Source organism: Gouania willdenowi, chromosome 10 (genome assembly GCF_900634775.1).
Source record: "Gouania willdenowi chromosome 10, fGouWil2.1, whole genome shotgun sequence".
In the NCBI taxonomy this organism is placed as follows: domain Eukaryota; kingdom Metazoa; phylum Chordata; class Actinopteri; order Blenniiformes; family Gobiesocidae; genus Gouania; species Gouania willdenowi.
The window spans coordinates 13,923,493-13,951,368 of NC_041053.1; the positions used below are offsets into that span (position 1 = coordinate 13,923,493).

A 27,876-nucleotide genomic window follows, 5' to 3' on the forward strand; every position below is an offset into this window, starting at 1 on the left:
ACAAATTTTAGTTTCCCATGTGCTGGAGTTCCTGAGATATTGGAAGCTGAAAATGCAAAAAAACAAGGACTCACGAAAATCGTCACATACCCCCCTCACTAAATCATCCTTATCTCAAAAAGTATTAATCCCATCAATTATCAGTGTGCCTGTTGAATAATAACGGAACAATTAGTGAAAATGTATTGAGACCGGAGTGTGTGTGGGCCATTGAAATGACATGGAATAACCCCATTATCTTAAATCACATGACTGACTAAATAAGTACAAACTTAAACCTTCACAATAAGAATAAGAAGCAAAACAGAATGAAAAATACTTTTTTTTTAATCACAAGAAACAATTCTAACATTAATTCTTAAAACATGTAATGTGTAACTGTGTGTTCTCCTGAGCTGTGCGAGAAAAAAAAGATTAGCTAATTTTGGCGTTAATGTGGCACAATGTTTAAAGAACTGATACGATGCATATTATCTCCTATTTATTTAAAAAAAATCTGGAATTTCTCTCATTACCATTTAAATAACCTCACAAAGTGAGCTATTAAACAGAAATTACATTGAATGTGAAAATCTCTGCTTTAACCCATTATTACATATCACTATTAACAACTAAAAATGTTGTTCTTATGCTTTGCTTTATTGGAACCACATTTTAATGCATTTTAATTAAGCCTTCAGTCTGATGTTTAACCCACAAAAATAGCATTCAAAACATAATGTTTGTAGAATTGACATGACAAAAACAATACACTTTGATATTAATGGCTTTCATGTTCATTTTCAAAGTCAATCATGTCGCAGCACAAAGGTCCCTGCATTAGTGCATTAGATTCTTTTTTTTCTCGATTGTTCTGTATTTAAATAATCATTCACTCTGTTCAGGGTGAACTTTATCTTTTTCCGTTAGAAATCACTCTTCTTGTGCTGCTAAACCTCAGGTTTGTGATCCATTCATGTTGAAGAAGTATTTGTTTCCAGTTGGATTGAGAATGTCTGAGGTCCCGACTGCTTACATTCCTACAAAATAAAGAGAGATTTGGAATAAATAAACACAAGTGAAAATGTTTTATAGTCATCTAACTTCAATTCACGACATGCAGCCAAGATAGAAACGCTGATACGTCACATACAGTGATGTATACATGTATTTTACACCTCCTACACATTCGGAGAGCAGTGACTCAAATAAAAGCTCAACAAAAACACCAACTATCTGTGAAGGCAGACTACGTTTCTGCAGCTCTCTCCAAAACCAACCCTCGCTGTAACTACAAAATAATGAAAAAACTATTAAATTCCCATTTCCCCAAAAGCAAATCTGCTTGAACTTTTAAAAAGATCATCCACTCTTTTGCAATGTTTGTTGTCGAGAAGGCATTTTGAAACGCGATTCCCAGGACATAACATTTGTTTTTCCATTTAACGCTTTGTAATTTTTCTTTAAATTGACAACTTGAGATTAATGTTTAGTAAAAAAAAAAGTATATACACCAGACGTCTCGTACACATTCCTGTATCGTATTACACACACACTGCTTTATTTTTTTCAGAGCATTTGTTTCATTCAACATGATTTATGATTAAAAGTATTGAGATTCTCTCCATTGATAACTCATCAAACTATGACTGTCACGGTTAAAGCCGCTGTGTGATAACAGGAATCAGTCAGAACATGCAAACTCATCAGAGACCAATATGGGCTGATTTTATTGATCACTGATTGATCGACGTCAGTCAATAGATCGGCCGATTAATCGCTCAGGCTATAATATGTAACTTTTTTCTGTGGCTCAGTGCTGTGCTTTTTGCATTATATGATGCCACATTTAACCCTCTGATTATCCTTGGGCTCAATTTAACCCCATTTAAAGGCAGGGTAGGTGATTTTCGAAAGCTACTATGATTTTGAATGTAGCTTCCCCGAAGGCTCCGCCTTTACCCCCTCCCCTCTGTGCTCCTTTTCACTCACATGCACGAGCGCCGGTTCTCCAGAAGCAGACCTCAGCTCATAGCTTGTATTGTGTAGAAACTTTGTCGTCTCATGTCTCATTCAGCAGTAAGTAAACAATGTACTTTATCATCATATATGTTAAAAAACGTGACTAAAAACTCAGTTGTAAGTCCGTCACCAGTGACGCGCTTTCAGTGTGAGCTCGTGCATGCGAGGGGTCGAGAACGAGCAGGGAGACATGGAGACATGATTGGTTAAAAAAAACTGTTTTTTTTTTATTGCTCGAAGTTTTTACAGGTTTACAGCTGCTACACATGATGGATTTTCTTCGTTCCTTTTTCAGAGCACATAAGATCTCAATTTATGTCAAGACAAAAAGAAAATTTCAACCAAAAACTTAAAAAGTGTATCTGGAGGAAATTACCTACCCTAGCTTTAATGTTTATCATTCAAAAAAATCATACTTGACTTTTTTTTTTTTTTTTTGCTTCATATTTCATGATTTTTCCTAATTTTATGGTTACAATTGATTAAGCATAACATTATCATGATGACTTTTTTTTTCAATGTGCTGAAGAACTGAGAGTACAATAACTGGCTAATATGTCTGTTCTGTGCTGAAAGCTGCAGCTTTTGGCCAAACACGCATGTTGCCATATGGCCTGATGCTCTGTGGAAGACACAGCTTGGGTCTGTGTGTCACACTTCATTTGTTCTGCAGCAGACATGATCTGCGGGGGCTTTGGGGATGTCAGTATACTCACTCACATACTTACATGGTGTATTATACAGTAGCTGCTTCTGCTTCGGCACTGACTGCGGCGTCCAAATACAGGCTGTGGGTCTTTGTCCATTGTTTGCTGCTCTTTCTTTTGTTTTGTTTTTTGTTTTTTTTCTGGTTTGTGGCGTAAACTCAGTATCCAACTCCGAAAGGATCTGTGGCAACTGAACAAATTGAGAGAAAACAGATGATTTTTGACATACAACATCGAACAGTGTGCATTAAAAGATCACCAATGAATAATTTTTGTCATTTCATTTGAATATCATGGAAAACAATCACCTATCAGTTTTTTACTAAAAATGAAAACATTTTTCAGAGCCCAAATTGTGATCTAGGACCGCTGTTAGTCTGTGAGGTAACTTATCACATGCTAAAAATGTTAACTCCATAAGCGGAGTTTGTGGGGGCAACGGGGCATTGTGACGAGGAAATAAAAAATAAAACGGCAATATAAAATTCAAGGGTTCACAAAATAAAATCAAGTAAAAAAGTTTTAAAGGACCAGCAGCTGATGACTTTTGACCCTCTTGCTTACCGTAGCAGCTTAGTGCTTTGTTCACAACATGGCAGACACCGCGGGTGCTCCGTAGAGTCATAAGTCAGTTGTTTGTAGTGATGCACCGAAAAAACAAGCTGAGTGGAACAGAGAACGAGCCAACACCGCGGATTCACTAAAGGTTTAGGGGAATTAAAACGTGTGCAAACATCACTCCACGCGCTAATAAGAGGTACAAACCCCAGGGCATTAGGACTGCGCGTCACAATGCGCCCACAATCTATTTATGGGTGTTTCCCTCCGATGAATATGTAATGTAGGCGGAACGTCACAAGGTGAGGAGGAAATGCAAATAAATTAATGCAGTGGGCGCAATGCAGTTCATCAAATCTGGAACTGTTTGTGATGATTGTTTTCTGCGCCGAAAATAGTGCGACCCACAGGCAGGTGCAAACTCACACACAGAGATCATGGCTGCACTGAATGTTGACACAAAACAGCAGACATGGAAAACAATGCTCCAGTTAACCTTTCTAGTATAACAAAATAATTAAAATAGTGTGTGTGACTGAGAGAAAGAGCTGGACACCCGCGGCGGCGCGTGTGGAGCCTGGTGTGGCTGCAGTGCAGAGAGTCGCTGTGCACGGAGCTACATGGATGTCTCCCCGGACGCACCACTACAGGGAGCTCCTGTGTCTTTCTCTCCATGTTTTGACCGTAAAACTCTCGTGTCGCGTTGATGACAGGCTAGAATCAGCTGATCAGCTGCGTAATTTACGCAGTGATGGCGCAATGGTCACATCTGACAGTGTGCGTGACACAGTGCTGCTCAGGAGCTCAGACGTGCTGGATGATGGTCAGCAGATCATCTTCAAATGGTGCCGATCGACTGATTGACAGATTCTCTTGCTGCATTAACTCAGATCAATGGCATCAACAGATCAATAGGACGGTTTGTGTCCAAATCTGCCTGTTTTCCATGGACTGATCAGAGCAAAGTTATAGGAACTAGCGGAGCACCCACATTAACTCAGGGGGGGGAAATATAGGTTTTAGGTTAGGTTTTAAAGTTGTTGTTTTTTTGTTTATTTTGTTTTCTACATTATGAAATGTTTGTGCTGCAGACAGAGAAGTCCATCTGCCTCCAATTAAACGTGTTCAAATGTCATTTAGTGCTTCTGTGCGCTCACCTCTACACGTTGAATGAGCAAAATGTTCATGTAAATATGGCGGTCTCAACCACGTCTATACACGCACCTATTAGTGCAGCAATGTTCGTGAATTCCCCACAGCAGGTGAGGACACAGGATTTAGGGATTCACATGGTTTACCACCCTTTATTTCAGATTTTAGTGAATCCGCCCCTCAGTGCGCGCTTGTCAGAGTATAACGCGGTGGATGAAGCGGTGCTGTTCCAATCTACTCCCCCCCTCAACAAAATGGGCATCCCCTGGCCTCCGGGAGTGTGCATGCATTCAGCGTTCAGCGAAGGCAGAGTCACGTTGTTAGTGACTTTAAATGCCATAATCTACGTTATTGGACTTTTCAATGCTTTTTAATCCATATTGATCCTTTTATTCTATCCTACCTGTTGTTTAACTTAGTGATTTACAACTGACAGCAAGTCTCTCCATCCATGTTGAAGTGTATCTCCCACATTAAAGCACATGTATTCGGTGTTGTATGGTATATCATGTAGAAAGTCATAAATAACAACACTGCTTCATTTGAGCAACTTTACTCTCTCATTCTTTAAGTTACAAGAGGTTGCTGAACATTTCAAGCTGCATTTTGGATTGTAGCAGTTCATGTTTGGTACTGCAGCAAAAATGAAGTAGAAAGCAGCCACCGGCCTGATTTTATATAAAGACCTATTTAAGGAGTCTGACTAATGTTTCATAAGTTATGGCACGTGTCAAACTCATCAATGTTTCTCAAATGGGGGCACGTGTACCCATAGGGGTATGCGATGGCACTACAAGGGGTAGTTGAGAGAGAGAGAGTTTGGAAAATTAACAAATAAAGTGATAAAAATGATAGATATAAAACTATTCCGGTGCCAATAAATCAGTGTTTTTCAACCTGGAGTTTAAATGGGGTCGCATGATATTTTTGAAAAAGTAATATACATTTTTGAAATCTTTTAAATATGATATTAATGAAATAATTAAACACACAATCTCATAATTCTATACTTGAACTCTGTGAAATAAAAATCTAGTTATTGACAAAATGAGATTGTTTTAAATGCATTCATTCCATCATGATGCTCTATAGTTGTTTTTAATTAGTTTTCTAAGCAAAATGTTGTAGTCTGACAAAGGTGGATTCAGAAATAGGAGAAATGGGGTAGCTGAGCCAAAACAGTTTAAAAACCACTGCTTTAGAGCATCCAATTTGGCCAGCAGGAGGAAACAAAAATGTCAGAGATAACATAATTCATTATATAAATTACCAAATAATTCAGTTGTAGATATCCCATACCCTACAAATACACAAATTCAATGAAACTCCACATTGTTTGCAGAGCTCATAGTTTCCCCCATTATTTATTAAACACAAATTGTTGAAATAACTGTTCATTTTCCCCAAATCCTGCAATTTACCTCAAATTATTCAACAACATTTCATCAAATTGAATAAAAAGTTGGTGACACAATAAAGGAAATTTTAGTGAATATTCTGCACAAACTTATATCTGTTTGTTGGTGCCTGATATACTTTATATATTATGTATATGTGGAGATGCAAACTACAGCACAATTATGTTGAAATTACTTGTTTTCTTTCATACTGCTCCATATTTGGTTCCTGAACAAAAATAAGTTTGAGAACCCTGAGTTAAGGGGTCCTTAGTATAAAGCTGACATCCTCAGATTTGTAATAGATGTAGTGTCTATGTATGAAAACAAGTGGTAGAACTCGAATAAAAAATGTATCTAATAATTAGAAACTTTGTAAATAATGAATTTTGATTCATCTAAATTAAACACCTAACAATATTTGACCCGAGAAGAAAGGTTTTTCCTGTTTTAATGATTTTTGTATATGACTGAATCAATGAAAACAATAAATGAGCTTAAACTATAAAATAATGTTTATTATTTTTAGCACTGAGTGCTAACATAATGTACAACATGAATAAACGAGAGTGCTCGAGGAGCTCAGACCTCCGCCAAGTAGCTCATTTCCACCCATATTGTGAGTTAAAGAGTATAGCATGCACTTCCCTACCAGTACTTCATTACCCATAAGCCACCGCGCTTAGCAAGCACATCCACCCATATTGTGATTTCCACTAATGGTAGTTTCTCATTTTTGATAATCCAAAACATCACCAAAATGTAATCACCTTTTCCTTGTCCTATTACCAACATTTCCTGAAAATTTCATCCAAATCTGTTCATAACTTTTAAAGTCACTTACTAACAAACAAACAAACAGACGAAGGCATTATTTTTCTTATTAAAGCTGATATCTGGAGTTTCTGAGAAATCTATGTTCATGTATGACTCTTTTGAAATGCGAAAAAATACCTAACTAGATTTTTAATATGATCTACTGCCTGTGGTCATTCATATATATTATTGTATATAAGTCCCTCCTTCTTCCTATAGATCCCTGTACAAATGGAAACGATCGCCGACTGCGCCCAACCAATAGGCTTCAACTTCCTGTTTTTGAGACTGTCAATCAAAGTGAATGTGGAACTGTGCACAGAAACAACAGCAAACAGGTAAATATGAATTTGGCTGTTATCTGACCCATAGACCTATATCAATGCGACCCGATGCAACCTTGTTATGTTCTGCGATGCGCGTGCAGAAAAGCAAAGGCGTGGCTTCTGGTAGATTGCAGAGACAGGGGAGGAAGAGGAGCGGTTGAGGGCGGGACATCGAGGGTCCACTCAGAAACTCCGGATATCAGCTTTAATTAATCACGATTAACACGATAAAGTCCCGCCCCTAATGAAAACATCTACTGCCCAAAACATCAGAAAAATAGTAGTTCGACCTGTCATAGCTGTTAAACGTGTTGTTTTTAGTCAATTTTCTTTGACTGTCCCACGCCGCAGTTCGTGAGGCATCGCAGCGATGCTTTGGTCTGGTTGAGTCGCCCTGCAGGAGAAGGGGGCGTGGTCACACAGTTGCATCACCTCTGTGACTTGTTCTGCTACTGAGATGATTGAGAAGAAAAGGAACAACACAATTGTGAAGTGATAGGTGAAGGTGACATTATTTTTTATGATTGGTTTTCTGGTAAAAAAAAAAAAAAAAAAGAAAGAGTTGTTTTGAACTCACTGTCAGTGCCCTATTCTTTCGGGCCTGATCGATTCAGATCCTTCCAACTCGTGTGAAACATGTCTCCATTCGGTCGGCCTATTTTACACAGTTCATGTACTATTTAAAAGGTTCAAACCCTGCTATTTAAAAAGAATTATAAATTTGTGTTTTCAGTGAATTACGATTTATTTTGGTTTTATTTTTATTTTTTTCTGTTTGGTTTTTGATTGTCAATGTTGTGTATTGTGTTTTGATCCATTTTTGTATACGTTATATCGTCTTGCAGTGGTTTTTCCTTCTTCTCTCTTTTTTTAATAAACAATTAAAAACAGCACAAAAACACTCACATATTTACATGTGTACTATTCAAATATTTAACAAACGTCGTGTGATCGGTTTACATTCAAATATCACATTTCAGTAGCTCTGTCGCAAAGATTGCGAGTGAAGGAAGTGTAGCCTACGAACATGGGTTGTGCCTGTGAAAGGATCGGGCACTGACACTCATTTATTAATGGCTATTTAAACTTCAATGCTTTCTTTACTCACATTAACCAGCATAGGTGGAGCAGCTTTACCTGCTGGTATTTCAGGAGATGGCTGAGGACTCCTCCACCTACTGTATGAAGGACAACGGCATCTCAGCAGATGGGTGTAGGCGGACCTGAAGTCCCTGTTCAGTGCTCCGTACAGGATGGGATTGAGGGCTGAGTTTGTGTAACCTAACCACAAAACAAAAGGGAACTCTGGGACTGTGTTTGGGTCCGTATGCTCCTTAAGACCCAGCACTGTGAAGAGGATGAAATATGGCAACCAGCACACCACAAAGACACCCATGACTGCTGCCAGAGTCACTGTCGCTTTGTGCTCCCTCAGTGCCACTGCGGTCACGCTGAAAACCACCGTGCTGGTAGTTGGTGGATTGTTCTTGCTGTTGTACGTGCTCATGCAGATTGGGCGAGCACTGATGATGCGCTTGGCCTGAGCGCGTGCGATGCGAAGTATTCGGAAGTAGGTCCAGCACATTGTCACCAGCGGTAGGTAGAAGGTGAGGATAGCATCAGTCAGCACATACGGTCTGTTGAGCTCAAAACGACATTCTTTATCGGAGGCGGAGGGTCCGTAATTCTGCACCGTGCCGTTCACGGTGTTCCAACCCAAGTGGATGGGCGGGAAGGACACAGCGATAGATATGGCCCAGACGATCACCATGGTTACGGCAACTCTCCAGGGCAACACCAGGGAGATGTACCTCAGCGGCATGGTCACGGCCAGGTAGCGATCCACGCTGATGGCCAGCAGGGTAAGGATGGAGGCGGTGCACAGCATGACGTCCATGCAGATGTAGAAGTTGCAGAAGATGGGACCAAGCGGCCATTCTCCGTTTAGCAGAAGGAGAGCTGAGAAAGGAAGGACCAGCAGGCCCAGAAGCAGGTCGGTCACCGCCAGAGACACGATGAAGCAGTTAGTGAGGCAGCGGAGGCGTCTAGAGGCGCAGACGGCCAGACACACCAACACGTTACCAACAACCGTCAGAAGGATGATGAGCGACAGGACAACACCCAGGACCACTTTGGAAACCATGACCACTGGTGCTCTGTTGAAGATAACCATATACGATCAGGGCTTGGCCTCCATCGGACACATCGTTTAAAGCCTTTTTCAGTAGCAGGCCTTCACATGTTTCCTTTTTATAGTGTCTCTACAAGTGTTACTGGTGTTGAGGGACTCCCAGTACCAGAGATGCACACAAACCCAGCTCCGTGTCACCATAGTGGATTTTTTTACTTGCATTTCCCAGTGGAGCTCATTAATGGTTTTCTTTGACTAAAAAAGTACTTTAGGGAACTTGGTGACAGGCATATATATAATGTTGTGAGACTGCTAACACCAACACGTGCGCTGATAATCATAACATCTTCTGTGCTGTTTCCATCACTGTCTGTGAGGACATCTTGTTTTCTTCACCACCGTTTGTCAAGACTGCAGTGCCACCTAGTGGAGAGAGATTCACAATACAGTCAAGCATTGACACTTCATCGCTTTAAATAATAATAATAATAAACTAAAACCTTCCAACCTTGTTTAAATAAAGATACTTTTCTGTGTGTGATTCAATCTTTGCCAAAACAGAAAAACGATGAAACGTGGCTGATGTGTTCATATTTTCACTTTTACCAAACAAAATAGATAATAGATGTTTGTATAGTAATTAATTACAATTTTGTACAGTCTCTCATCATGCAATGAGATCAGTGGTGTATTATTACTATTATTATTATTATTATTATTATTATTATTATTATTATTATTATTTTATCATTATGAATTAATATCTGTCCATCCATGACAGTCTGAATTATGATCTCTATCATAGTGTGTGTAAATTACGTTACCGCATACCAGAACAAACGACTATTGAAATAACGATATTAGATACTGAATTAGTAGTCCCCAAAACTCAGAAACAAAACAAAACATGTCTAATACGATGATGATTTATTTTCAATGATGGCATTTCTCAACAGCTGCTAAGTGTGAGGCATGACATTCTAAAACGGTCCAAGGTTAAAAGTTTTAATTAAAAATCATATAGGTTCATACATTGTTTTAAATGTGTCTTAATTTAGCTTAAAAGTATTTTCTAAGTTCACTCAATGCGAGTCTGTATTAGTGAGAGAACATTTGAGAAGCAACGCTGCCACCTAGTGTCTCTTTTAGGTACAGCTTCTGGTAAATATTATTTTGTATAAAACTTTATTGATGGAGTTGACGTGAAGATAGGGGTGGAGAAGGAGTCCATGGCTTCCGGAAGTGACGTAGATGGGATGGAAGCTCGTGGCGCGGGATACTAATTCGGGTTTATGGCTCTAAATAGAGGTAAAAGGAAATTCACATCTATATGTATAGAGTAGATGGTGAATCAGGACAGAATCAACAGAGTAAAGGTAATGAGGACTTTAAAGTTTTATCCAGGTGTTAGAGCAGTGAGCTCTAATACCTGGATAAAATATTGAAGCATTTTTTATATATTTTTTTTTATTATTTCTTTATTTATTTTTTTTAATTTTATTTTTTTACTGATGCTCTCTCTTTCTGATTTATATTTCTATGCTTTTACCACTGTAGTGTTGAATTGTAATTTAGTTCAGAGAATTGACTTTTCAAGTGTAATTGACATGGAAATTTTGTCAAAATTAACTTTTACAATTTAATTTAATTAAACCCAAACCTGGGAAACCATGATACAGTTCTACACATAAGTCGTTAACATAATTAAAATGTTTTTTTTTTATATCAGGTTTACCTGTCACTTCCCTTCAGGATCATTTTACCATTTAAAAGTGTATATAAATCGAGGGGTATGACAACAAAGGCTCAGACGCCCATACCAAAAATATTAATACAAATAATTTGATGGATTAGGAAGCCTCACAAGGCAACCAAGAAATGAAAAACAAATGAGATGGTAGGTAATATATTTTTGTGCATTTTACAGCAGATTTAAGACATGGGTCAAACTGATCCATTATCATACTAGATGCTAATAGAAAGCTAATACAAGAGGAACGTTAAGTTTAATGGTATTATTTATGAAAGGCTCAGTAATTCTGATTAATTGAGAATGTAGTTGTAACTGACTTTCAGGGGATAAAAAAAATGTAATTTTAATTGTAATTGGAAAAAAATCCGGCCAACGTAATCGGATTTGAGTTGCAATTGAGCTTAGATAATCGAAGACGTAATTTTAATTTTAAAATATAATTGACCACAACCCTGCTGTAAAGTGTCTTTGAGTGTCTTGAAAAGCACTTTGTATTATTATTATTATTATTATTATTATTATTATTATTATAAAAGAATGTAGGGGAGATGTTGCAAGCCACTGAAGCATGAATTTAAATCATCCATCTGGGTGTAGTGTAAGGAACATGTCCTTTAACACAGGAGATAATGGAGGATAGTTTGGGGTTCAGATCATGGAGGTGAAATGATTGAAGACGCCACTCTTTGGAGAAAGATGTGAAAGTTCCTCAGTTTAGACCCCTTGTTTGTAAACATATTTTTCTGGCGTATTTTGTTGGGCGGGGCTTAGCCTGGAGGCAACACCACAATTGTCTCAATTTTTTCTGAGCACGAGTGTCCGCTGGAATCCTATAAAACTTTAATTTACGTCCACTAACGTTATTCCTCCTCAGTGACGTGCCGTCAGGGTAGGCAAGGTAGGCAGTGCCTACCCAAGGGTGAATTGATATTTTGATTATTTAATTATATATATATATATTTTTTTTTTTAATTGTAAATTATTTAGTTTTCCATTTCCAATAGCCGACAGTACCTATAAGTTTGAAAGTGTCCGAATTTTGTGCGTTTCATAGCCCAAATTACTAAACAGCGCTATTTCCTGGAACAGCTGCAGTCTTTTTTTTTTTTTTTTCGCTCCGCTGTAAGGCAGAGGGAGGCCACGCCCCCTCCCAAAGGCACGTCGCTCCTCTGCCTCCGTTCCCATTGCGTGATTTTACTGCGCTATGCTAAATGCTATACGTAAGTTCACAGCACATTAGTGAATAGGTGACACGTGACTGCTGCTGCTACGTTCTCTAGCTCGTGGGCGAGACAACACTACAGTGTGGATGACAGCGCTAGAGATGATAAAGAAACTTTGTTTTGAGGAAAAACGACAGCTTTTAAAAGATGGAGACCAACACCTGAGTTACCAGACCTTCAGCAAAGGTAAGGTCAGAACATGTTTCATACTTTTCACAGTGAATGGAACAAAAGGAAGGATTGACTTTGTTGATGCTCTTCACTGAGGATGTTCTAAGTTGTCATTTTCTCCGTGTTTCTGTGTTTCCAACACAAACAACAGATGTGCTGTCGTGTCATGAGATATATCTTGTTGGGAGAGTATGGAGGCTATATTAAATAATTGTTTATGTTTCTTTAATAGTGTTTATGATGTTGATTTTGTTAGATGGCTAAACACTTGTTCATGTGGATCTTATTGGGTTTTTTCTTTCTTATTATGAATTTTATATTTTGATAAGCGCATTGAGATGACCTTGTTGGAAATTGCTTTATACCATTAAAATTGATTTGAATTGAATTAACACTTGACAGCAGAAACATATGAAATTGTCATTGGTGGTCTCGATTTGCAACGTGCCTACCCAGCCCTAGTGGTCACGGCACGTCACTGTTCCTCCTATTCTGGCACAAAGCTGTAACATTACGAGCCTCCACAGTCTTTAGCCAGCGGCGTTTCCTGTTTTTGCCTCCAGGTCTTAATTATTTTTTGTCTTAATTTTTAATTAATTAATTTTTTTATTTTTTCCTTTGATTTCCTTTTTTTATTTTTTATTTTGGGACACCTGCAAGCTCCTCCCACACAAAACACAGGTGGAGACAGTGTGTTTCTGAGTGGCTGGAGTAAGAAAACGAGACTGGAAAAAAGAAGAAAAAAAAAACAGAGGAAATATGAGAGGCCGTATAGGAGAAAACAGTGTGAATAGAAAAAAAACACAATGAAAACCAATGGCACACTTGTACATTGATCTTGTTTTAAACACATTCAAATACATTGCCTACACAATAAAGAAGATTAAATGTACATCTAATTTGCCGTTCACATTATAAATGCATTTTATTTATTTATTTTTACATTGAAAATGCACATCAGATATTTAAATAAATTTTTTTCACAATGAAAATGCATGTATGATTTTTTTTCCCCCACATTGATAAAAAAAAAAAAAAAAAAAAGCATTGATGTGACAGGAAGGTAGCTGTTGAAGGCTGCTAGAATAAAAGTATGGCTATGGCCGTGCAGTGACTCCACTTGCTTTTCTCGTTTGCTGATATTTATGTAACTTGATGTTATTTTTGTTGCTCTGCTGATAACCTGCAAACAGGTTACAATGACAACCATGAAGGCCCAGGTGTGCCATGGCACAACCACGCATGCTTCTTGCTGCCTTTGTTGTTGTTGGTACAGCTGCAAAACAGCCGTGAATTGCTGGTTTGATTGCAAAGAGAGTCAGACACTGTGCTGATCACTTCCTTTAAATTTGTGAATTGAATTAAAATAATAGCTTAATAAAAACAATCATGGACCAGGTTAGTGAATGGTGTTCCTCGTAAATATATTTCAAAGTGAGAACTCATACTATCTCGCTTGTCCCATCAATAATAATAACACATTTTATTTATAAGCACTTTTCAAAAACCTAAAAACACTTTACAGCAGCCTTCAACAGCTTCCGGTCACATCAATCAACATCCGGTTGCACATCAATGTTATATATATTACATATATATATATGTATATATGTCCAATGAAAATACCAAAAAAAAATTACTTCCTATGGATGGGAGGCCGTTTATGAAAAAACACATTGAAAATGAAAACTGCAATAGCGCATAGCAGTACTTTTATTTTCTGGCAACCTTCCGGCAACAGTATTCATGTCTATGGCAACAACTGCTACCTTCCGGATAACTTCCACATCAATCAACGTCCGGCTGCACATCAGTGTTTTTTTTTTTTTTTTTTTTTTGTGAATGTGAAAAAACAAATATATATAAAGCATTAAAAAAAAAAAAGGATTTCAATGTACAAGTGCACCATCTAATGTGTAAAGCCATGGTTTTCATTGTGTTTTCTTTTTTCATTTTCACTGTTTTTTCCTAAACGACCTCCCATAACTTCCACTACTCTGTCTTTTTTTTTTCCTTGTTTTTTTTTCTCACTACTGTCTCTGTTTTTTTTTTTTTTAGTGGCCCTAATCCTCTTCCGAACATGTTTCTGTGGTGTGACAAACTCATACCACAAATTTATTTCTGCTTTAAACTTCAATAAGTAAAAACTTTTAACCTTATCTTTCTAACTTGTGCACTGTTCAGTGGTTTATCCAGAGCTAACATAAAACAACAGTCGGGAACTGATGTTCATGATGATTGAGCCTTTACAGTGGAAAACCACACACACACACACACACACACACACACACGCACACGTTTCAACTGATTTCATCATCAAAATGCAGTGTTTCAACCTGTCCTCTCAATTCCAAATTGATCAATCTCAGACCATCAAAGTCGCACACAGGCTGACACACACATTCATAAACGCACATGGTTCAAGTGATGTCCACATAACTGACAAGGACAACCTGACCCACTTAAAGAGCCAAGACCCAAAGCAGTGCATACAGGAGGTTGATATTCAGTGTACATGTGTGTTTCCTTGTCACTTTTTCTCCTGAGATGAGATATTATCTTCATATCAGAAGGAAAATGTTGAAAAGACCATGGCTGTTTTCAAAATGTCATACTAAGTTTGATGTCAAAATTAGTATGTAGTTCATTCACATTAGATAGTATAGAAATATTGAGTATGCGAGAAAGTATCCTATATCAGGACATTTTTAAAGTATGCACGGTGGGCACACTAGTCATACTCAACTGCCCCATGATGCATTGCGAGTGGAACATAAGATCATCCTGGGACCAGCTTCAAGCTAAAAGTCAAACATTCAAGCATTTAGGGCTTTTGTTTTGAAGTTAACCGTTTTGTGACTGAACTGAAATAGTCTTTAATCGACTAAATCTAGAGGATTTAGTCAATTTTTAGATTTTTGATTACCCTGATTGGGTCATTGAACATCTTGTCCCGCCCCTTTACACGAAGTAGCTACTGACTGGACAACAATTTTTTCTCAGTTTTTGTGACAAACATATCATGTAATAATTGATAGATTTGGTTCTCGCGTCTTAGTCTAGTTGTAAGCAGATAACATATATTTGTAAAACATTTGGTGCAAATTGTTGGTCAGTCTTTATCCATTTAAAGGTTGCAAAGAAAGGTTATAAGTGTGAAGATAGACAGACCCACGCACACGTGTACCTTTTGTCTTCAGTGGACGCACTAAAGCTTTCAACACTCGTGTCTCAGTAAGGGATCCAAAGGTGTGTAATGGATCTGAAAATGGACTAAGTGCCCTATTTTCAATAAGACATTTCAGATGGCTGCACTACTTTCATGAGTTTCCAGTTCTTTTCAAGCTATAAAATGTTGCAACTACTGCTAGAACTGTTTGTAGATGGTGTAGGCTTTGTAGACACATGGAGAGGCTTTATGTAAACAAAGTGAAGGGTTTGGAGCAACTGAGGACACAGGAAACTTCTATAGATCAAAACACAAAGTTTCCTTATTGAAACGTTCCCTGCCGCGATCTTTACAGAAATAAAAAGTAGTAGTGTCCCGATCCGATATCCATATTGGATATCGATCCGATATCAGCGTATCAAAGATCTGATTCCAATTCATTTTTATTTATTTTATTCAATTTTAGAATACTGTAGATATTATGTTGAAGGTTAAAATGTATGTAACCAATTGGTTAATAATAAATGGGTCAATTTTTCTCATACCTACTGTTGCTGACTATTGTTCTCTGTTTGAGTGACATCACTTGATCAAGCTTTTTCTAACATTCCACACTAAAAAATAAATATTTTTTTATTAAAGAAAAAAAATATGTATGATTCATGCTGATATCAGATTAATATCGGTATTGGCCGATACGCAAGGCTGCAATATCAGTATCATATCGGAAATGAAAAAGTTGTATCGGGACATTCCCAATAAAAGGAGTCCAGTATGGATTTACTGTTATAACAATTGTTCTTTACAGCAGTTTAAATGTTTAAAACTTTTCCGACAAATATTGGACATTGTGTCTGCACCAAATACTTTAAAAAGAGAAAAACAAACAGAATACTAGGATGATTCCAAAAATGTTGCATCCAAGTAATGATTGTGTCTAGCCTAATGTGGTGTAATACGTGACTGACTCGCATTTTACAACTTATTTCTAGGGGTGGTTGGGGGTTGGATTGGGTTCATTAAAGCGGCTCTTGCATGCACATCGGTCATGGATACACTGGCATGCCTTGGGGTGCTTTCACATCGCTTTAGTCCCGGACTTGGTCCAAAAGGTCAGAGGACAGCAGATAATGTTATCACCTTGGTTTGGCTTGGTTTGTGGTCAGAGAACAACTTCTGATCCGCTCCAAACAGCCTCTGCTGCAGTTCCATGAGCTAACCAGTTGAGAGCGTGATAACTGGAGTGGAGACTTCTGTAGGCAGAGAAACAGAAACCTGATAAAGGCAAGGCAAGGCAAGGCAAATTTATTTATATAGCGCATTTCATACTCAAGGCAACTCAATGTGCTTTACATGATAAAACATTCAATTGTTTAAAATCAATAAGAACATTTAAATCAATAAGAACAATTAAAATCATCAGTAAAATCAATTAAAATCATCAGTAAAATCATCATTACATCAACAACATGACAAAAAATCTCTCTCTCAATCATATGCAGTAGAGAAAAAAAGTGCCTTTAACTTTGATTTAAAAATGTTCACATTGGATGCTGACTTCAGCTCCGCTGGCAGTTTGTTCCACTTCTTTGCAGCATAACAACTAAAAGCAGCATCACCATGTTTACTGTGAGCTCTGGGCTCCACTATCTGACCTGTGTCTATAGATCTGAGAGACCTGCTGGGTTCATACCTGACCAACATGTCACTGATGTATTCTGGACCAAACCCATTCACAGATTTATACACCAGCAGCAGAACTTTAAAGTCTATTCTGAGGCTGACTGGGAGCCAGTGTAAAGACTTTAAAACTGGAGTAATGTGCTCTGACCTCTTTGTTCTGGTTAAGACCCGAGCTGCAGCGTTCTGAACCAGCTGTAGCTGTTTGATGCTCTTTTGGGGGATTCCTGTCAGAAGACCATTACAATAGTCCAGTCTGCTGGAGATAAAAGCATGGACCAGTTTCTCCTGATCTTTCTGAGCCATTAAACCTTTCACTCTGGAGATGTTCTTTAGGTGGTAGAAGGCTGTTTTTGTGATAGATTTGATCTGACTGCTGAATGTAAGATCTGAGTCAATCAGAACACCAAGGTTTTTGACTTGGTCTTTAGCTTTTAAAGATCGAGACTCAAGATAATTGCTGACAGCAGTCCTCTTTTCCTTGTTACCAAAGACAATCACCTCCGTCTTGTCATGGTTTAGTTGAAGGAAGTTTTCACTCATCCAGCAGTTTACTTTTTCTAAACAGTCACACAACACCTCAATGGGACCATGGTCATCTGGGTTCAGTGATAGATATAGTTGTGTGTCATCTGCATAGCTCTGATAATCAACCTTACAGTTCTGTAAAATTTGTCCTAAAGGAAGCATGTAAAGGTTAAACAGAAGGGGTCCAAGAACAGATCCCTGAGGAACCCCACAGGACATTGGTAATCTGTCAGATTCAAAGTTTCCAATGCTTACAAAATAGCTTCGCTCCTCCAAGTATGACTTAAACCATTGCATTACTTTTCCATTTAGTCCGACCCATGTTTGCAATCTGTGCAACAAAATTGTATGATCTACAGTGTCAAATGCAGCACTTAGATCCAACAGAATGAGAACAGATACTTTTCCTGAATCAGTGTTCAACCTTATGTCATTGATCACTTTGATAAGAGCAGTTTCAGTGCTGTGATGAGAACGAAAACCTGACTGAAATTTATCAAATATTTTGTTGAATGTTAAGAATTGACTCAGTTGGTTGAAGACCACCTTCTCAATGATCTTGGCCATGAATGGAAGGTTGCTGATTGGTCTATAGTTAGCCAGTATAGAGGCATCCAGTGTTCTCTTTTTTAACAGCGGTTTCACAGCAGCTACTTTCAGGGATTTTGGTAGAGGCTCTGATCTATGGGTCAAGTCAAGCATTTGTTCTTTCCCAACATTAAACAATGGAGAAGCAACAAGTTGTCATTGCTTTTGGTGTTTTTAAAGCCCTGTTTTGCACCATGACCACCCACAATTCTGTGCACTCTACGTTAGGGCTGGGCGGTTTGACCAAAAATGTATATCACAGTATTTTTCTAAATTTTATTACTAGATTTTCATGCATAATCAGGTGTTCACAGCTTATTCTACTGATTGATAATCAGAATCAGAATGGTTTATTTTGATGAGTACAAAAACACAAGCCAGCAGTAATAATAATACTAGTGATAAATATAAGGATAAGGGATAAATAACGTATAAAGAAAAATTAAGATAAAGGTAAGAGAGATGAATTACTGCAGTAGATTGACAGGATGGTCTATTTTACTGTCATGATGAATGAATATTGTAGAATAATTCTACACTAGTAGTAATACAAGTTTGCAACAGCAGCCCAATGGCTCTTTGCCTCGTTAGCTTTAGCATTAGCTTGATTTCTAGCTTTAAATGCTGTATACTCAGTGGTGTGGTGGTTTCTTATGGTGAATAAGGTAGTGTTTTGTTTGCAGCTCCACCAGGACTTATTTACGCATTATAGGAATTACAAACTGCGATCCTTTGCTCTTTTTTTTTTTGTGTATTACTGCCGACAGGCTAAGCTAACCGTGCCTATGTGTCCGTGAGTGTTGTTCTCTTGTAGCAGAGGCATGCGCACGCAGGCACATGCTCACATGCAGCTTTAGAGCTTTTAATTGTGTCTTTCTGATTCATTCACACGTATAATTTGCACCGCAACTAACACCAGACTGCTACTGTTTACGTTCTTATTTAGTAGTGCAACGTTGAAAAGGCTTCGGTCTGAATGTAGCATAGCGTTCCGAAAGTTGTGTAATCAAATACACTGGCACGGCGGTATATTAAAAATTTACATCATAACAAAAATATATACCGGTATTCGGTATGAACCACCCAGCCCTACTCTACGTCATCGCCGACACTTCCGATAGCGGTTGTGTGCAGCACTCATTATCGCTCTAGGCTTTGATTGGAAATGCTCCGCAATCACCAAAAATAATTGCTCTAGAATTCGCCAATTTGATCCGTTCTAGACTTTGTTTTCGTGTTCACAGGACTGTCAGAGCAAACAAATTCTGGAGCGTTCATGGCCACCATCATTATATTTGAACAGTGTGCTGCCTCTCCCCTAATTAGTGGATTACACCCCACAACACAAAATGCACAATAGTACCATAACATTACACTTTCAGCACAACCAAAATAGCTAAATGTGTGTCACTCCTTCCATTGTCCCACCCTAACTCCCTCTTCCCTGTACCTTCCCCCTTATGGAGGTCAAACACTGCCCTTCTCTTTTTAATATCTTCACTTTTTCTTACCCTTCATCACAAAAAGATTGCACTACATGTAGTGGTGACCTTCTATGAGCCATCAACGGTTTATCTTGCAATGTTTTTAATATCGCTATATCTTGTCATCCTCACTTATCTCTATTACTCCAATATGATTGATCGCTAAACTAAATTGTGTGCACTTGGAATTAACTTCATTAGTTAGCATGTACCCATTACTTTTTTTTTTTTTTCTTCAAGTACTTTGTTCAAAGTGGCTTTGTAAAATGACTGTATTTTGCACGGTTAAACAGTTACTCATTAGACCAATCATGAACAAGTCCTTAACATACATACTGGGAGAGACAGGAGTAGCTAACCAGTGAATAACAACAACACAATAACAACAACAGGCAGGGAAAGCAAAGGAGGCGAATCGAATGAACAAATTGATTGTAATTAAATCTTGTACACACACGCACGCACACACACAGCCTGAAGTCCCTTGTGTGGTGTTGTTGTCTTTCACCTTAGAAGAAGGTAATGTAGCTGTGATTTTTATGTTCATTATTTTGTAAGTGTTATATGTATGGAGTGATTTTTAATTACGAACAAATTAGGAGTCATTTGGGGAAGTGTTCAAAATCACAACAGTAATGTGTTGTTGTGCACGGACCTAATTATTAAGAAAATGGCTCTTGTTTCGACAGACAACTCTCGGACTGACACAGGGGGAACTCTCACAGAAATCAATGGGAGAGATTTAGACGTATTGGTTAATTTAAGAAGAGTGTAGTGAGATGGAAGAGGGTACAGTCACAGATGCAAGACGAAGAGGAATGTTCGATGAAGTGACTAATGCACGGACAGGTATAGGGCACTGATTGTAAAGTTGCTCATGCAAAAATAAACAGCATTTTTTTGCAACATTTAGCAACAAACCACTTTTAAAAAACGTATGTTTTTTTATCTTACTTTTGACCAGATTTACAACAATATTTTTGAAATTTGTGATGTTTTTTTCTCCTAAAAATAAATGTCAATGTTAAATATCAATATTAAATGGTGATGTTTAATCTAAATGTTAAATTAAATCTAAATGATAAATGTTAAAAGTAAATGTCACGGTTGAAACTAAATATTTAGCTAATAAGAAAATTCACCATTTAGATTAAACATTTAACGTTTAGATTTAGCATTTAATATTTAGATTTAACATTGACCTTATATTTTTACGTAAAAAAAATTGCTGTAAATCTAGTCAAAAGTAATATATTAAAAAAATCATGTAAGTTTTGTGAACGTGGTTTGTTGCTAAATGTTTCTGTTTATTTTAGCATGCCCAACTTTACAATCGGCGCCCCATAGTCAGGATGTAAAAACACTTACATGCTATTATATGATTTAGTTTGAAGTGAAAAACAACCTTAACAATGTTTTCTTCATGAAAAGCTTAGTTTATAATGAAAAAACCTCTTTTTTGTCAGGATTGGGTTGGGGGGTGGTCTCTGAAGGGTAAGGCTGTGAAGTCCTGTCAATGTGGCCTTGGCTTTTGCACACCTCAGATCCACAGAGACACTAGTGTGTGAGGAAGGTGTTTTGAGGGGATGCAGGTTGCCTGGTAACAGCCATGTGACCCTGACTGCCGGACGGACGGAGACTATGACATCCTATCAAAGCATGAAAACGAAGAACACAGTGTGACAGACACGGCCTAAGAGGGGTGGATGACTAAAGGGTGGATAAAATATGTATGGCTGCGGCCGGTGTGTGTCACTGTGGACCACGCCAATAAACAAACACACATGCATAATACACAAAGAGGCTCAGAGCTCATGGACATTATTGATTTTTGTTTTATCAAGGTATGATCAAACTTTCCCCATGGCCATTTCAAAATTGAAAGCTACTGCTTAATGAATAATCAAACAATGGTTGCTACTTGTTTTTTATTTATTTTTCTTGTCTTTTGGGGCCTGTACTACGAAGCAGGATTTCCTCTTATCACGCTAACTTTAGTATTTATTTGGTGTGTGCTGGACTACCACGCAGGCTAACGTCTTACCGTGCTAAACTGAACTTCTGTTTTGGCTAAACGACCTACCTGGTCGGGACCAAGTTTTGTGCTGGGTAAGATCTGAGCAAGTACATAAGTCCCGCCTCATGACCAATCAGTTCTCTTGCTTTATGAGCTGCCCATTGTTAGAAGATCCCGGTATAGATTTACATCTGATGGACTGATCTACAGTCAGCTGATGAAGCCTGTGTCGAAAGAAGTCATTGATTGAGGCTAAAACTATGACTAAATTGATTGACATTATTGTCAACGAATAATAGACTGTGACTAAAATCCAATCAGAAAAGGGAGAGATGTAGCCTGGAATCCATCTTAATCTCCTTATTATTCATATACAGGCGATTAGTCTGTAAGCGCTCACACCGTTTGAGTTCTGGTGGCTGAGCGGGGCGTTACAAACACGTACAGAGTAACCAATCTAACAATGAGCGGACCTGACGACAATAGCGCGACAAGTGTAGTTCTTTTTCCATAAACGGAGCCAGCAGCTGAAAACAGCGCGTAGTACGGTACAGACTTATGGTTTTAAAGCCTCTTCTTGTTGTGGTTTCAACGATATATCCAAGTCTTTTAAAACAGAGCAGAGCATAGCTGCAAAGGTCTTTGTCCGTGACAGCCGCCATGTTTGTTTTGATACTGCTTTGTGCAGGGGATATGATGTTTTCCCCTGTTCAGCTCTCATTGGCTCAACCGCTATACCAACTCTGGGGCGAGGAAATGAGCAGAAACGGCCGCATCGCCAGATATGGTTCAGATGTAGGAAGTTTTACCTGAGGAGTTTATTAGCAGTTACGGAGCCTCCTGAGGGGTATTCCATAAAGGAGGGTTAACAAACTGAGTTTATTCATAAACTCTGGGTCAACATACCCCGCGATGGGAAACTCTGGGTATCTGATTCCATTACAGCTGGTATGAAGTGGGTCAATCAACCCTGAATATGTAAACCTTGGGTTACTTACGTGCACGCGCGCGATAAAAAGCCATCATCAATGGGTCGAAGGTTACACAAACTACCATGGTAACCACCCGGAAGAGAGTGATTTATTTATAAAAAAAAAAACGTAAAGCAACACAACATTAGTAATAATTTGAGCACGTCTGTGGTGTGTGATGTTACTAATGTGTTTTAGAGAAGAGTGTCAAGTTAAAGTAAAAAAAAAAAGTGTTCCTTGAGAAACGGTGTTCAGGTGGGCGGAGCCAGGTAGAAACCCAGGGTTTCTTTGATAAAACGCTCAATGTTGCCATGGTGACATGCTCGGAGAAGAACATACCTCATGTTTAGGAATGAGATACTCAGAGTTTCCCTCATTTGAGCCCAAACATACTCAGAGTTCAAACATAACCTGCTTTATGGAATACCCCTCTGGCCGCTCAGCCTGCCCTTCCTCCCTTTTTCCTAACACACCTGATTCATATCAGTAATCAGGTGGAGAGGAAGCTGTATAAAGAGTTTCTTCACCTCCCCACGCAACATCGTCTAAGTTTATTTTAGTTTGGACTGGAGATTTCTGGTTGTCCTGTTTTTTTTCTTTATGTACATTTAGCGTTTGTAATGTTTTGTAGTTTAGAGGGTGGACGCTGGGTCGACGGCCCTGTATAGGGTTGGCTCAGTGTCATCCTTACTTTTGTTCAGTTTGTCCAGGATCTCCAGTTTCTTTTAGTTTGTTGTGTTGCTACTTTTAAGATTTTGTTGTTAAATGCTTTTGATAATCATTCTTTCTGTTCGGCGTCATTTATGTTGCTGCCCCTCAAGCCTTTTGATCTAACATCCTGGAGGGGGCCGTAATGTAGAATTTGCAAGCAATTTCTGCCACCACCAGGAGGCAATACGCCTTTGAGGCGTCTAGTCTGCCCGAAATTAAAAAAAAGAATCCTCCGCTTTCAAGGGGACAAATACAAGTGTATACTGTAGTAGGAGATGACATCTTCAAGTATTTCACCTCCAAGTGAACCAGGAAGTAACCCTACTCCCAGCAGAGGCTGATAAAAATGAATTCACGCCCGAGATGTCCTAGTTCAGGGACGGCTCTGCTGTAAATAGGCTTATACTCAACCAACCGGTGGAAAAAAAGGTTCTTCATGTTGGCCGGGCCGGCAATATTTATTAATGTATATATAACTATGTAATCTAAAAAAAAAATCACATATAGCATGACAGCTAAGGACATGTTTCTTAACGCTTGAGTTTTGGTTTTAGGTATTTCAGACATATTTAAAACTTGGAAATTCACAATAATTCTATTATTCTAATTCTAATTTTTAATACTTATTGTACTTTTTTGTTTGCATTATTATGGAAGAAAGATACCATTTCAAACTTAAATATCTGCTCGTGTTATTCAGTGTATTGAAATAAAGACAGTTGTGTTGAAGTAAAGTAAAATTTGTGTTTTATATATTACATAAACACACATAAATTACAGTAGGTTTTGTTTGTTTCCTATACCAGCGATAAAAAATTGTCTAGTAAATTTGTTATTGATTTAGTTGACTAAAATTGCTTGGTATTTTAGTCGACTAAAATTATAAAAAAAATCAGATGACTAAAACTAAAAAGAATTTTAGTCAAAAGGCTAAAACTGAATTCAAATTTCTTGTCAAAATGAACACTGACTACAGTAAAACACTGAGCTCGTAATCCAGTGTGATAAACTGAGGACTACCTGAATAGAATTTGATTTTTCATCCCATGGATTAATATTGCATAATCTCATAATTTTACCCATTAATGATATCGGCAGCTTCCTGCCTGTGTTCTTTTCTTCCTGATTTTTCTACAGCAACAGTGTTGGTTTTGGTCTGAATTATGAATTTTAAATATTTATATATTTAAAAAAAAATATTCCTCAATTGTGATGTAAATTGCTCTCCACAGTTTCTTCGTGATTGTGGTTGGTCTGACGCTGCAGTCTCCACCCATTTCATGTGAAAGCACACGTAGCCAGGCTGAAATCACCTCTCTTAAGTGAATGTATTTATATCCTGCTTCGTAGTACAGCTGCTCTCTGACAGAGAATGTTTGGTTAAAGCAGAACTAAGTAACTTTTTCACCTTAATAAATCCTTCTCATAGTCCCTGTGAGGGTAATACAAGTGTCTATGCGGTGATTGGGGGGTCTCACAGCAAGAAGGTCCTGGGTTCAAGCCCTGGGGTGGACACTTGGGTCCTTTCTGTGTGGAGTTTGCATGTTCTCCCCATGCTGCGTGGGTTTCCTCCGGGTACTCCGGCTTCCTCCCACAATCCAAAAACATGACTGTAAGGTTGATTGGAGTCTCTAAATTGCCCATAGGAGTGAATGAGTGAGTGAGTGGTTGTCTGTCTGTGTTGCCCTGTGATGGACTGGTGCCCTGTCCAGGGTGTACCCCCGCCCAGCGCCCTATGAGAGCCGGAGATTGGCACCGGCAGACCCCGGCGACCCTGATAAACGGGAATAAGCGGGTATGAAGATGGATTGATGGATAGTTGAATTTAGCCCCGGTACGTTTAGGAAGCCCCCCGCTGCCCGTCTCACTGTAGAGGGAGGGAGGAGCTGCTGCCTCGGGGGTGCAGAGTTTTTACGACAGTGACTTAACCTTTAGGGGGAGCGCCAAGTGCAAGTTACTTAGTTCTGCTTTAAGTGAAGTCCACTAAAGGAGAGATATTCCAGATATACTTATCCAGCTTCGTAGATGTTAATATTGTTGTTTTTCTTTTTCCAGTCTGCTCTTTCAAATTTTATATATATATCATTATTTTTGTTTAAAGTTTTTTTTTTCCTCTTCAAGAGCCCCTTGAGGGTTATAAAATTGAGTTTTCCCTGCCCAAGAATGGGCGGGTCATTCTCTGGACACGTTGCTGCGTGGATCTGATCTGAGAGCAGAGAATATTCAGGCGTTGATGCAATCCTTTCATTTACCCGATGACATTCTATAGGAAAGATATGGATTTTTATCTTGTTTTAACTCTGAGATTCTCAGTCCTGTAAGATAAAACAGGCTGTATAAAATACAAATATTGTTCCACCATATGATGTAGGCCACATGCGTCAAACTCATGGCCCAGGGGCCAAATCCGGCCCTTTGGAACATCCAATTCGGCCCGCAGGAGAAACAAAAAATGACTGAATATTTACAGGGGCTCAGTGTTTTGTTGGTGATTATATCACATGTTTGGAGTCAATTTTAATGTTAAACAGTTGAAAAAAAAAAAAAATCTAAATTCTTACAAAATTTTCCTCAAATTATTACATTATATTTCCCTCAATTAAATAAAAATCGGTCACAAAATCTAGGAGATTTAAAGTGAAGATCCTGTTGGTACTGATATCTATCACTTATTGCTTGGATATTGTTGGTTTCTTACATATTTTTTATTTTATGTATACGTAGAAGTGTAAACTAGGCCACAATAATGTTGAATTTACTAATTTTCCCACATTAAATCTGTGGCCCACTTGAGAAAACTGCTCTGTATTTACTAAAATGAGTTTGACACCCGTGATGTAGGCTGAGCAGCATCAGAGCCACAGACTGCACCCAGAACGAGGCGGATACGTGAATAGAAACACGTGTGCCTTAGTAAAATTAAACTGATCAGTGTTGTTTATTCTCTGATGAATTAATATTATTATTAATACATTTTATCTATAAACCATTTTTGTAGGTGCCCAAAGACATCAGCATGTTGTATAATCTCACTCTTTTAAGCATCAATTCTCTGCATGCATTCCCTCCTTAATGCTTTTTCTGCACCAACAGTGTTGCTTTTGGTCTGAACTATGGATTTCAATTCTTCATATTTTTAAAGACTTGTTCCTCAATTGTGGCGTGAGTTGCTCTGCACGGTTTGTGATTGGTCTGATGCTGCAATCTCCACCCGTTTCATGTGAGCGCGCACGTAGCCAGACTGAAATGACCTGGCTTTAGTGCATGTGTTGATATTCTGCTAGGTAGTACAGCTGCTCTGTGACAGAGAATGTTTGGTTAGGTGAAGCTAATGGAGAGATATCAGGATATACTTGTACAGGCCCATTACATCTGTCCATTTTAGTTATCATTGCATTTTAAACTTAAAAAAAAAAAAAAAAAAAAGTTGCAGCTTACAGTCCTTTGCTTAAAATATGCACAGTGACATTTTAAAGTGGAACTCAACTTACATTTCTGGTAGGGAACGTTCTCATAAACATCCCTGAAAGTGTTGTGAAACTAAAGCACATCTTCTTTTACTGCAGGCTTCTTGTTTTCCCAAGTGTTAGTTCCGTATTAAAGACCTTATCTACTTCCTATAAAAGCCCATAAAATACACTGAATTTATCTAATGCTTGTTAGATTCCCAGTTGAAAAGTCTGTTTCCTGGTAACAAAGCAAGCTCTGGTAGCTCTGTTTTACATCATAGGTTGAGGAAGGATAGCAACACAAAAGGAAACATTTTGGATTTTATCAGATGTAAGAAACCATTTTTTATTTATTTTTTTGTAGGTGTTTTACAAAAGAATTAGATTATTTCTTCCAAAAGTACTTCTGAATGATTATGCTATTTTTATATTCAGAAAGGCATGTGAAGAAAGTAATTAACATTAAAGCCATTGTTATTGTAATGACGCTCTTATAAGCCTCTGTAATGACATACTACCAGGATATTAACAAAGGACGTCACTCAGGGTTACTGCTGCTTTATGTATAGCCATGGCTTTATCTGTTTTGTTTCTAATGAGAATAAATGCACATATTATATATACATATTTCATTTTGTCACAATGAGGAGAAGAAGAAGCAAAAACACATGTGATTCATTTCTGGTTATGTTTTTCATCATTATTTTTACTCATCATGAAATAAACTCTCCTCGACTGAAACAACAATTACATTGATCTGTTTATTGATCTGTTTAAGCAACTTTCTTGGCTGGCTTATGAAAAAAAAGGTGAAGACTTGTAATAAATTTGTTGATGAAGAGTTTTCAGATCAAACAAACGAGTATATTTGAAAATAAAACTGTCAGCTTACCTCAGTGTTGCTTCTCCTCACAGGAAACCACAGCCTCACTCAAGGAGAGAGAGTGTGTGTGTGTGTTTGAGTTGAGTGTGGTTAAGATTTAGCTCTCCCTCTGTCGCTCACTCGCCCCCTCTCTCTCTCTCTCTCTCTCTCTCTCTCTCTCT

At 38.2% G+C, this 27,876-nt stretch overlaps 1 protein-coding gene across 6 annotated transcripts; it reads right to left on the minus strand.

Annotated features, from left to right (window-relative positions):
- Nucleotides 1-217: 217 nt before the first annotated feature.
- Nucleotides 218-27,790, minus strand: LOC114471574 (histamine H2 receptor-like). Of its 6 annotated transcripts, none has more exons than XM_028460420.1 (5): nucleotides 27,725-27,790; nucleotides 16,545-16,657; nucleotides 8,066-9,511; nucleotides 2,730-2,898; nucleotides 218-1,019 (listed from the first exon to the last, which is right to left on the minus strand). In XM_028460420.1, coding segments are annotated over exons 3-5 (1,236 nt in total). In that variant the 5' UTR covers nucleotides 9,131-9,511; nucleotides 16,545-16,657; nucleotides 27,725-27,790; the 3' UTR covers nucleotides 218-1,017. The 6 variants fall into 6 exon arrangements, with proteins under 6 accessions (XP_028316221.1, XP_028316226.1, XP_028316223.1 ...); XM_028460422.1 differs by lacking the exon at nucleotides 218-1,019 and adding an exon at nucleotides 7,248-7,406 and having other exon boundaries at nucleotides 2,834-2,898; nucleotides 8,095-9,511; XM_028460421.1 differs by lacking the exon at nucleotides 218-1,019 and adding an exon at nucleotides 7,248-7,409 and having other exon boundaries at nucleotides 2,834-2,898; nucleotides 8,095-9,511.
- Between the last annotated feature and the right edge of the window lie 86 nt (nucleotides 27,791-27,876).